At 32.0% G+C, this 12699-nt stretch overlaps 1 protein-coding gene across 5 annotated transcripts in view; it reads right to left on the minus strand.

Moving 5' to 3' along the window:
* LOC126737741 (NPC intracellular cholesterol transporter 1) overlaps positions 1-12699 on the minus strand; it is a 107199-nt gene that overhangs the window by 21565 nt on the left and 72935 nt on the right. For all 5 annotated transcript variants that reach the window (XM_050442758.1, XM_050442755.1, XM_050442757.1 and 2 more), the window contains 5 exons: positions 11778-11970; positions 11394-11658; positions 7783-8324; positions 7424-7716; positions 7180-7365 (listed from right to left, as the gene is read on the minus strand). In XM_050442758.1, the coding sequence (XP_050298715.1) occupies positions 7180-7365; positions 7424-7716; positions 7783-8324; positions 11394-11658; positions 11778-11970 (1479 nt within the window). The remainder of the gene's footprint in view (positions 1-7179; positions 7366-7423; positions 7717-7782; positions 8325-11393; positions 11659-11777; positions 11971-12699) is intronic.

The following is a 12699-nucleotide window of genomic DNA, read 5'->3' on the forward strand; positions in this document are numbered from 1 at the left end:
ATGTTGATTGATTCAATATCATGGATATGGTCCTTTATTTTGTTTGTTTTCCTTTATCATTTTGCTTATAGATTTTGAATTAATCATTTTACTATATAAATCGCGATTCTTCAAATGAAATTGAAAAAATCAAAGGCAAAAAAAATTTAATATTAGGAAAACGTGAACGTCACTCAAAAATAAGCAAGTAAAAGTCAAAAATTATTTTTTTACAAAAAAAAAATGTGTTTTTACTCTTTGCCTACTAAATTTTAAGAAAATACGAAAACCAGTCTTGATGAATTTAAGATTTTTTTTTTGTTTTTATTGTCTTACATGAAAATGGTATATCGTACGAAAGTAAGTCTAAGGAACCAAATTTGTTCCAAAATAAATGAGGATTTCATAAATAGTTTTGGTTTTTTGAAAAATCAGTTGAGTATCATTTTTTCTTCGAAAATTATCAGTTCATACTCCGCACGGACGTCACTGGTGAACATTTTTAAAAATTGTATATGTCAAAAAATGCTTCTTAATGCTGAAAAGATGTGTACAAAATTCTATAAAAATATCTGAGTGATAAAAAAAACTCACTTTTTTTAAATTTTAACATCCTGTAGCTCAAAAATTAAGAGATTTAAAGCACGAGAATTCGTACCCTGTATTATCAGCACTCAATTATGTAACCATGCATATCTATTTCCCAATAAAACATCCTGTATATAATCTGATTAAAAATACATTTCGATCATTTATTATGCATAATATATGATAGCCGAAATGCAATCCATATACAGCGTGTCCATTTAGTACTCCTTTCCTCCATTGTGGCTATATTTTTGAAGCAAAAATTATTTCTTTTTTTGTGTAGGAGTGTGTATGTCGAAGGTTGAAAAAACCTCCGCACAAAAAAGAAATTTATGTTTTTTCAGAAGTATGTTATTTTATAAATTATTTGATTTTTAGATTCTTCGTGAAATTCTAAAAAAAATGATGTCATGCATTTCATATTTTAATCAAGTCGTTTTTGAATTAGAGACAGATGAAATTTGTTTTTTTTAACTTTAAGAGGCTACACAGCCATAACTACTTGTTATAAAATAAAATAAAGATTACTGCTACTTGTCTCTTTTTCCTTAAAATTGAAGAAGTAGTCCATTCTTGCAGTGGAGTTAATAGATCAATAGCTAACTAAAAGTGTTTCGGACATCCTCCACTAAGTTCATTTAAAAAACTATAAATCCTACATGTTTCGGACATACAACGTGTCCATCATCAGGGATACTATAAAAGAACGAAGGGAACTTATAATAAGATAGATTAAAATTAATTTTTAAGTTGTTAAATTACAAAAGGTATTGAAATTACTTACACCAATTAAGGGGCTCTGTCAATTCATCTTATAAGTTCTAGTTCCTCAGGCAAGGTTAAAATACATTTAAATATATGAGAAAGGGACATAACTTGGATTTACAAAATCTTAAAACTACATGATTAAGAATAGGTCAATAATAATACAACTATTGTTTTATAAACAAGAAGAGAGAACAAAAGAACAATATAAATTTTCAAACGACAAAGCATGCTCCTTACATAAAGTATGGTACCTGTAATTTGCAAAATTAGAATTTAATATGTTGGCTATAGGTGGCGGTACTGGAAATGATACTTATAAATAGAGATGTAAAGGGTAATATTACCGAGGTAACATTAGCCGTAATTTTGGTAATATTACTGCAAGACCGGTAACATTGGTAATATTGGGTTTTTTTTTCACTCTATATACTCTCATTTAATCGCTATTCGCCCAGCTCTACTTGGCTTTACTGGCGCGAGGCGCAAGGCCGAAAGACGATCAAACGCAACAAACATCATGTACGCAACAAACTGAAGCTAAAAATTTAGTTGCGACGGAGTTCATCTATGAAACTGCAAGGCGTCATCCAAAATATTCTTCAGAAGTAGGTCTTATTATGGAAGCACTTGCACAGTACAAAATATACAAAATATACAAACAATACAAAATACAGAGGTGATAATCTTTTTGCTAAGAAATTCGTTATTTGCAGCGAAAGATCTATGTCTGGGCATGTTTGGTGGGCAGGAATTTGCTCCAGTTCTAAAATAAGTAGATTGGCTGTAGACATTTTAAATTTACCATCGTCAACAGCCGCGACCGAAAGAACGTTTAGTACTTATGGATTTATTTATCGGCAAAGAAGAAACACGTTTACCGTGGAAAGAGCCGGAAAACTAACCTATATTGCCCATAATTATAGTTTACTAAAAGAAGATCATTCAAGAAGAGAAAAAGCTACTGAGGATTTTGAGGAAGAAATTGAAAAAGAAGATCTCGGTTTCGAAATTATAGACTTGACTGAATTAACCAAGGAGAAAGAAGAATCAGATGAAGAGGTTGGGGATGATGAGGATGATTTACCATTATCCACTCTATTACGTAGTTCATTCTGACTTGTTTTTTTTTGTGTTTCTTCATGTTTTTACAGTTTTGAATTAAAAAAACTAGTAATAGTTAAAAAGCTGTTTTTTTTTTAATAAATTTTACCTAAAAATTACCTTAATATTACGTAATATTACCGGTAATATTACATCTACACTTAAAAATAACTCATAAATGTTTTTAACTCTTTAATATGAGAGAACGAAAAGGACAGAATAATTACATTGATACATGTAATTACTCTGTATCGCTCTATTTTATATTTGAAGTTCAAAGATTGCGTTGTCTAGCCTGTTCGATCTCTTTACAATGTTCCGTAATACGAGCGGCGAATTTTCTACATGTTTGGTCGATATAAAAAACGCCACAGTTATCCCTGGAGCAGTTTAGATGATAAAACACCCGATTTCGGTCAGGAGGTATTTTGTCCTTTGGGTTGGGTTGGGTTGATGTTTATCAACTAAACTGCTCTAGTGATAACTGTGGCCTTTTTCATATCGGCCAAACAGGTAGACAATTCGCCACTCGTATTACGGAACATTGTAAAGAGATCGAAAAGGCTAGAAAACGCAATATTTGCCCTTCAAATATAAAATCCAATTTTGCTAGACACATACATCTTAATAACCATAACTTCGATCCTCTTTTAGACACCAATTATTTACATTTCTACCATAAAAGTAATAAACTAGATTTACTAGAAATTTTAGAGATAGAGCGATAAAAAATTACATGTGTCAATGATCAAATAATCATTCATCCACACACTTTTTTAATTCATTGAATTTTAATGCTAATTTATGATGTCTTTTCATTCTCTTATATTAAAGAGTTAAAAAAATTTATAATTTATTTATAAGTGTCATTTCCAGTACCGCCACCTATAGCCAAAATATTAAAATCTAATTTTGCAAATTACATACTTTAAGTAAGGCGCACGCTGTCGTTTAAAAATTTATATTGTTCTTTTGTTCTCTGTTCTTGTTTACAAAACAATAAATGTATTATTAATAAATAAATAATGGCTTAATTTGTACTTTTCAATAGTGTACATAGGGGAAGTCTAGCCAAAGCCTAATCTACTTATTGACCTATTATTAATTATGTAGTTTTAAGATTCTGTAAATCCAAGTTATGTCCCTTTCTCATGTATTTGAATGTATTTTAATCTTTTAACCTTGTCTGAGGCACTAGAACTTATAAGATGAATTAACAGAGCCCCTTAATTTGTGTAATTATTTTTAATATCCTTTGTAATTTACCAAATTAAAAATTAGTTTTAATCTATATCTTATAAGTTCCCTTCGTTCTTTTATAGTATCCTTGATGATGGACATGTTGTACGTCCGAAACTTATAGGATTTATAGTTTTTTTAAATAAATTTAGTGGAGAATAAATGAAACATTTTTAAATACCTTTTTCCTTAAAATGTTAAAAAAAACTTCATGGTTAATCTAGCTAAAAATGTATATCATGAGATAGATCTTAAAACGATAAGACAGGAATGTGAAAATCATTTTATCCTATAAGTTGGAAAAGTCAATTTTCAACAGTCTCTAATTTAAAAACTACTTGACTAAAGTATATGTAATACATTAAATTGTCTACATTTTGACGCAGAATCAGAAAACTAAATATTATATAGGATGTTCCATAAAGAAAAACATAAAATTCTTCCCGATAAATTCATCCATTATCCCAAAGATGCTGTTCATACACTTTTATAAAAGGTAAAAACGCGAAATCTACAGCATAACAAATACATTTATCTATGTACAAAGATCTTTGTATTAAAAAAGTACAAAGATCTTTGTACATAGATAGTGCCACTTTATTGTAAGCTCTGTTTACTTATATGTCAGGTGTTTTGTGTATGTTATGGTAAGTTTTTGTTGAATTTTCCTTTTTTCGGGTTACATAATTTTAATTATTATTTAGGTCTGATAATGCTCTAGTCGAGCGAAACATGTAACCTTTGTAATTTTATTAAATGTATTTGTGATGCTGTAGATTTCGTGTTTTTACCTTTTATTAAAGAAAAAAAAAATTCTTCTGCCACGCCTTGTGTGAACATCCTGTAGATATCAAAATAATTTAAAAATGTAACTTTTTTACATCCCGCCTACAAAAAAAATATTTTTTTTGCTTTAAAAATACATCAACAATGGAGGAAGGGAGTACTAAATGTATAAGCATAAAATGATTTAAAAAAATCTTTTCGGTTGTGTTATACAGTGTACTCCGTCTATAACGTACATGGGATGTAACGTACTTCCGGTTATTACGTACTTATAATTCGGAACCCGCCCAAATAGTCTGGTCATTTTACTGGATATAACGTACTAACTAAAATTTTAACTCCGGCTATAACAATCAATATTTTTGCCCGATTGACAGTAATTTTCCGGTTGTAACGTACAAAGGTACGTTATAAGCAGAGTAATTTTCCACCTCTGTCGGGGATTCCCATTAATCGATACTGAGAAGTTTCTCTGTCGTCGCGCGTTGGAACCAAGGCCGCCGGGGATTTCCAGTTCTCGACTCTGAGAATTTTTATAGAACATGCAAAATGAGATGACCGGTAGTTTTAGATTGGAAATTGCGTGTTATTGTGCGAGTGAGTTTTAGTAGTTTTTTTGGTAAAATGACGGATAAGTGCAGAGCTATAAATTTGAAAGAAAAAATAGACATCATTAAAAGTATTGAAAGTGGCATTAACAAATCGGAAATTGCGAAAAAGAAAAATATGGCAAAAACAACAGTTTCTACAATTTGGAGCAATCGTGAAAAAATCAAGTAAGCAAGTGAAAACAAATCGCAAAGAATTAAGAAAATTAGGAATCCCGTACGCCCAGATGTGGATCAAGCTCTTATTCGATGGTTTGAGGTGAGAAGAACCGAAAATATTCCTATAAGTGGACCACTTTTAAAAGCAAAAGCGGAAGATTTATCTAAGAGATTACTCGGTGGAGATTTTAAGTGCTCTACGGGTTGGCTCGAGCGTTTTAAAGTTCGTCACAACATCAATGTCGGCAAAGTGTCCGGTGAAGCAGGAGATGTTAGCAGGGAAGCTGTGGTGAACTGGTTAACCGAGAAATGGCCAGGTATTGCACAAAATTACAGCTGTGAAGATATTTTTAACGGGGATGAGATCGGACTATTTTACAAGATGACTCCAGACCATACACTGAAATTTAGAGGAGAAAAGGGTGTGGGAGGCAAACAATCAAAGCTAAGATACACCGTTTGGGTTTGTGCAAATATGACAGGTAGTGAAAAATGTAAACTTCTTGTCATTGATAAATACGAACGACCGAGGTGCATGAAAAATATTAAAAACCTGCCTGTTTTTTTATAAATCGAATAGACGCGCATGGATGACTTCAGACATTTTTATTAATTATTTGAAAGAGTGGGATGAAAAACTAAGACGTCAAAAAAGAAAAATATTGCTTCTAATGGACAATTGTGCAGCTCATCCAAAGAATGGAGATCTGACAAATATCAGATTAGAATTTTTGCCTCCCAATTGCACTTCTGTCATACAACCAATGGATCAAGGCATAATAAAATGCCTAAAATCCTATTACCGTAGATATTTTATGTATCGCCTAATTCAAGCATTGGATAGTGAGGAAACGTTCAATCTAACAATTCTAGACCCGATAAAAATAATTGCGAAGTCTTGGAAGAGGTTTCACAAAAAACGATTCAAAACTGCTTTCGACGTGCTGGTCTAGTGAAATCGATCGAGGAGTTTGATTCAGATGATGACTTGACTCTGAATCAGTGGTACGAGAAATATAAAAGTGTTGATGATGATGATGATGACTGGGATATTCCGCTAAGTTATTGGTTGCAAAATCACTGCCAAGACGTAACTATTGTAGAAAAATATCTTCCTGAACTTGTAGATAATTTTACGACCATCGACGATAATCTGGTAGCAACGGAGACCTTAACGGATTGCGACATTATTGCCGAAGTTATAGAATCAAACTGTTCAACGAATGATTTAAGTTCCGATAACGAAAGCGGCGATGATGATGGACCAGTGAACGAACCCATTCCAAGTTATTGTGAAGCACTTTGTGCCATTAAAACCGTTACGAATTTCTTACAATATACTGATTACGGATCTGATGATACAATTTTACAAGCCTCGTTAAAAGTTGAGAAGCACATCGAGAATTTCAAATTGTGTAAAAAAAATCAGCAAACAAAAATAACACGTTATTTTTTTGAAAAATCGTAACTAATAAATAGTACAGATTTATTTTGATTACATATGTATATGTATCCTATTTTAATATTATATGTTACATATTATGTAATATTATATCTTTTTTTGTACTTAATACTTAGAATGTATTTTTTGTTAATTTAGTCCTTTAATTAAAACAAATAAATCTTTACATATTTATTTTTATGGGTTTTCTTTTATAGCGTACCTCCGGTTATAAAGTACTAATTTTATTCACCCTAGAGGGTACGTTATAACCGGAGTTCACTGTATATTTTATGATAAACGTAAGAATGGTCGAAATTAATATTTAAAAAAATGATCCAAATGTGTTTTTATCTATTACTGATAGATTATTGAATTTGTCCTCTGCAGAACATAGACTTTCTTCTGTGCTAATATATTATTTGTTAAAGTAAACTTCATGAATGCAAAATTTCAAATATATTTAACTTTGTGAAGGATATAAACGCTTAATATAATTTTAAAACTTACCAGAATCATAGCAATAGTAATCAACACAACAATACTGGAAAATAAATCAAGGCCCATGAGTAAAAATGTGGCTAGGAAAATGGCTAGCAGCGATATTCCTAAGCTCTGCAAAGTATCCGGCCACATTGTTAAATATTGTTCATAAAAGACGTAGAATACCGAGTAGGGAAATACTTCTACACCAAGCTAAAATAATAAACACATAAGATCCGAACCAAAGTACATAAAAAATACTGTTCTTTACCGTTTTGGTCAAATTGGCAGCCACAACTCTAGCTCCCCTCATTGCCTCATAATAATCAGCAGAGGTCTTTAAAATCGTGTGATAAGACATGAAGTAGCTAGCTCCAACTTTAGATAAATGAGTGCTTTGGTTCATAAAATAATTCACACCCGCTCCATAAGAAGCATGACCAGCTTTGGGACAGGTGTCATCCGGGTTGTCGCGTAAGAAGAATGACACATAATGTTCAAAGTCTGTCGAGTTTGGACGTTTTGTTTTGGGGTTTACTTGAATGTCGCAGGAAACGCAGTCGGCTAAATAACATAATTTTTGTTTTGAAATGAATAAAAGGTAAAAATGCAATAATAATAAAAACTTACGGTCATCTGAGCTATGCTGACAAAACTCGCCATTCTTTTCGTTATAAAGGCAACAATCGCCAATGGCTGACCAATCGAAGTAGTCATCCAACCAACTACTGCTGGGTTTAGCAATGTAAGTGTTCTTCGAGTCTCGACTGGCCATATACACTTGCATAATTAACGAGTCTGTATGACAATACTGTCCACCGCAAATCTTATTTTGGTCATTGAAATCAGAGTAATTCAATCCGTCTTTGACGACAAAATACATAGGAGGTCCTATATTCAAATAATCCTTCAGGAATTTAAAATATTTTAGAACAAAAGAGTCTTCGGGCATGGAGAGTTCCTGATCCAAACCGATTTCGATTTTTGGTACTACGGCCACTGAACTGCACAACCAGCCGAAAAAGACTATCATAACTATACATCTGATAAATTTGTTCATGATAAGAGGTACGTAGATGGATTTGAAGAAAGTGTAGAGTAGACCTTCTTGACCGGTGAGTGCGTCGGGTTCACTTTTCTTGGAGCCTCGGAGACAACAGAAAATGTCAAATCTATAAAGAAAAAAATCACAATAAATATTAAAGATTTCTAACTATTAATCTACACAATAGTCAAACTACACTGACCCGCAAACATAACCGAGCAACGAAAATTTGGTTCAAATTTAATTTTTAATAACTTTTTCAGTATTCCATAGAATTTTGATAATTTTTTTGCCGAGTTTTAGGGCGTAGGTAGTAACTGATTTGTAAATTCGTATTAACAATTTCAGATTCAAAATTTTCCATAAATATATTACATAAAATTGGTGAAAGAGCAATCTAGCCCATAGCCATGGCAAAGTTTTGTTGATAAAATTCATTACTATATTGGCAATAAGTAGTTTTTACACAATAGGTTAAAAGTTCTAAAATTGTACTAACGCTTAGTGTTGTACGTTCTGCTAAATTATTATCATTCTCTAATTCATTTTTAACAATATTTAAAGTTTTTTAACAGGAACATTAGTAAAAAAGACTTACAACATCAAAACTTACCAATAGATCATGAGGGTTAAAAGAAATTGTAAAAAGTTTTTCTAAAAAGTGTTAAGAATTTTTAATGTAAGAATCAGAATTATTAGTGTATGGAGTTAACAAGTTGGATAGTACCTTTATAAGATAAGACTTTAGTTTTTGAGATGTTTAAGCAGAGAAGATTCGAATCGCACCACGATTTAGTGTTGATAAGGTCTTTAGCAATAGTTGCATAAAGTGTCGCAACATCCGGATTGCTCCATGTAAAGCTAGTATCATCGGCAAAGAGACAGATTTTGCCGCTAATGTTAAGATGGGCCACATCATTAATAAACAGCAGAAACAGAATTGGGCCCAGAACTGAACCTTGAGGTACCCCACATTCTATTGGTCTGCTAGAAGATATGGTCGTATCAACCTTTACAAGCTGACTTCTGTAGCTAAGATAGGACTTAAACCATTCGAGAGGCGTTCCTCTGAACCCATAGTGCTGTAATTTGTTGATCAAGATAGTATGGTTTACACAATCAAAAGCCTTCGAGAAAAACTGTTAAAAAGGGAGAACATAGCTTCATTAGTGCATTTATTACTCAAGAAGCCAAATTGATGGGGAGTTCAATAATGTTGGAAGGAGAGCGATTGGACGATAATTTGAAGCTTGCTCTTTATCTCCTCCTTTATGCAAGGGAATAATTATTGCAGTCTTAAGGCAGTTAGGAAAGACCCCATTTTGAAATGATTTGTTAATTAGGTTTCTCAGATGGTTTAAGGTGTTATCAGGCAGATTTGAGAACATTTTTAAAGTAAGACCATCCGTACCAGATGATAATTTGTTTCTTATTTTATTTATTGTACTTTGAAGCTCTGTTATTAGTACAGGGGTAAAAAAGAAACTAGGTAAGTTTTCATTAGAGAGATATGAAAGTGGATCATGAGAAGGTGTTATAGTAGTCATTAGGTGTTTAGCCACGTTTACAAAGTAATCGTTAAGATTCTCAGGTGAAGAGGGGATAGTGCTAAGCGAAGACAGCTTATTTCTTAATTCTTTAACAATAGAGCATGTTCTTTAGTAACGTTACCAGAATTAGCCAGCCTGTTATTATAATAAATATATTTTGCGGCTTTTATTGCTTTTCGATACAATTTCCTGTATAGCCTTTCATAATTATGAAAAAATATGCTGTCTGAAAATTTTTTTAGGTATGATAAAGAGCGCATGTTCCTTGCAGACACACGTAAGCCTTTAGTAGACCAGGGTTTATGATGCTTAATTTTGATGGGTCTATAAGGAAAGGACTTATTCGCAATACTTGACAAGGTTTTTAGAAATCTAGAAAACTCACCATCGATATCATCAGAGATAAGACCCCAGTCAGCTGTTTGGCATAGATCCTTGAACTTTTTTTACCAAAAATACGGCCTAATTTACGAAAATTATTTTTGCTTGAAGTGTCAATAGTAAATCTGGCCAATACAGCTTCATGGTCAGAAAAACCTGAATTGAGAACAGTACAATCAACGAAGTTCAGAGTAAAAGATGACACGATATAGTCAATGATGCTGGAACTATATTTAGTTATTCTGGTTCATGAATGTACATGCATTAAAAAACCCATTGAATCGAAAATAGACTGAAGAGATTCTTGAGCAACACACACACTGGAATAGTCAATATTAAGGTCGCCACACAAAATTAATTTACTTTTTAAAGGCATGGATTCTAGCAAACTTAGAAGTTTTAGACAGAAAGTCTGTACATCAGCGTCAGGTGTTCTATAAACACAAACAATATAGAGGTCATATAACTTATGGTGAACGATGGAAAATTCAAACACTTTTTCAGATAAATAATGATCAAACTTAGTTACTGGTGAAAAATCGGTGTTTGTAGATATTATCATAGTACCTCCATGGTATAAATTACTTCTGTTAAATCTTGCTATTGTAGTGTAATTTTTAATAAAGACATGTTCATCTATGTTTAACCAATGTTCAGTTTCAACATTTTCTGGAAAATTTAGCTCATAGCTATAATAATACATTTTTTTTAATTCACTGCTATTTCATTGCACAAAATGTTTAAAGGATATCCATTTTGTTTCTATAGATTAAATAATGGGAGTTTTTTTAATTCTAAACAAAGAATATAAATAAATAATTTGATGATAAATTGTTCTTTTAATTTTTTTACCACGGCAAAATATATAAACAAAGATTTGCTCATTTGATATATTCTTTACTTATTCCAACTGTATGAGCCTTAATAGATTTCCTTATAGCATGTAAAATACCACCGCCCTTGCTTTACCTCTTACGGTCATTCCGAAAGATATTAACATCTATACTATACATTATTTACTAAGAAAACTATTTGTTTATAATACGTACTTTTTAACTTGTTTAGGATTAAAATATCTTTTATTAATTCTAGGGAATTAAATTTTATCAAATAGAGTGTGTATTTATGGTACAAAGTACAAATTAATTTGTTCATTTATTTGTAATTGTAATTACACTTTCTAAAAAGTTGATATTAATGACAAATGTATTCGATACCTTAAAAGTCAATAAAAAATTTAAAAAAATAACAAGTATGTGTCTTACCTATTGGAAGTCTGTCGAATTGTATCCAAACTCAACAAACTGACGAAACAGGTTATCTGCAGCAAAAAATCAAACAACAACGCCATTCCTGCATACAAAGCGAACGCTCTAACCGCAGGCATGTCCGATAAACTACCCAAGAAGAAGCAGCAACTTTCCGAGACACTTGTCAGTAACATACTTGGACCCACTTGACCCAAAGTACGACCTATATGTTGAGCGTGTGTTTCTCCTGGTTTCTTTACATCCCTTTGGTGGGTTTGAACTGAGGAATAAAATATTGTCAGAATTAAAACATCATCAATTATATTATTCGAAATACAGCAACTATGGCTTTTCAAAGAAAACATTCTATTTTTTATATTATTAAAACTAATTTCTTACCTAAAATAAAGATGTTGTCCACCCCAACAGCCAAGACCAAAAATGGTATGACTTCAATAATGATTAAAGTAGCCGGGGTTCCCAAAAAGCCAAATAGCCCAACAGACGAAATAACGGAAGCTAATACGATTGTGACGCCTCCAAGACCCAAAGTTACTTTGCTGTCAATTAAAAGTCTAGAGCAGGAGTTTATCTAAAGACAAATATAATAAAAATGACACCTTCATCAGAATTCTCTTTATATTAGGTTTTTATTTTTTTTTCTGAATATGTTTATTGACTGTATCTAAACAGTCTCTAATAGAAATAGGCGTTAAAAAGCGTTTAATGTATTAAAAATTATATTTTATAAGCACGTACAAATACCGGGTGACACAGGAAAAAGGAAACACTTAATAACTTTTTTACTTTTCAAGATAAACAAATTAAATTTGGTATATCGATAGAATAGTTATAAGAGCATCTTTTGACATATTCTATCAATTTTCGTCACTTCCGGTTTAACACGAAGTGACACTAACTTTTTTATTTTAAATTGGACAATTGGTATATTATTACGTATTTTGTTAGAAAATAATATTCTAAGAATAATAGATAATAATATAATATTGTTTAATAGGGTGCCATTGATTAGCAAAGGGTTTCAATCAATTGAGGCCCTATAGACTGTAAAATTTATAGGTTGCGATGGTTCATGTACCTTTGGACGGTTTTACACCACAGCCTGCTGACTTAGCACGAAAAATATAAAAGTGATTGAATGAAATTAAAAGTAAAAAGACTTATCTAGGGGTCAGTCAGGATCAGGATAACACAGGAGGTTTTTGCGGAAGGCCGCGCGAACACTGGTCGTAAAAATGGTTATTAACAGTAAGACGATCTAGTACCGAGTGTTTTTCACCTCGATTCCAGTGTCAGTCTT

This window comes from Anthonomus grandis, chromosome 6, assembly GCF_022605725.1.
Source record: "Anthonomus grandis grandis chromosome 6, icAntGran1.3, whole genome shotgun sequence".
Lineage (NCBI taxonomy): Eukaryota > Metazoa > Arthropoda > Insecta > Coleoptera > Curculionidae > Anthonomus > Anthonomus grandis.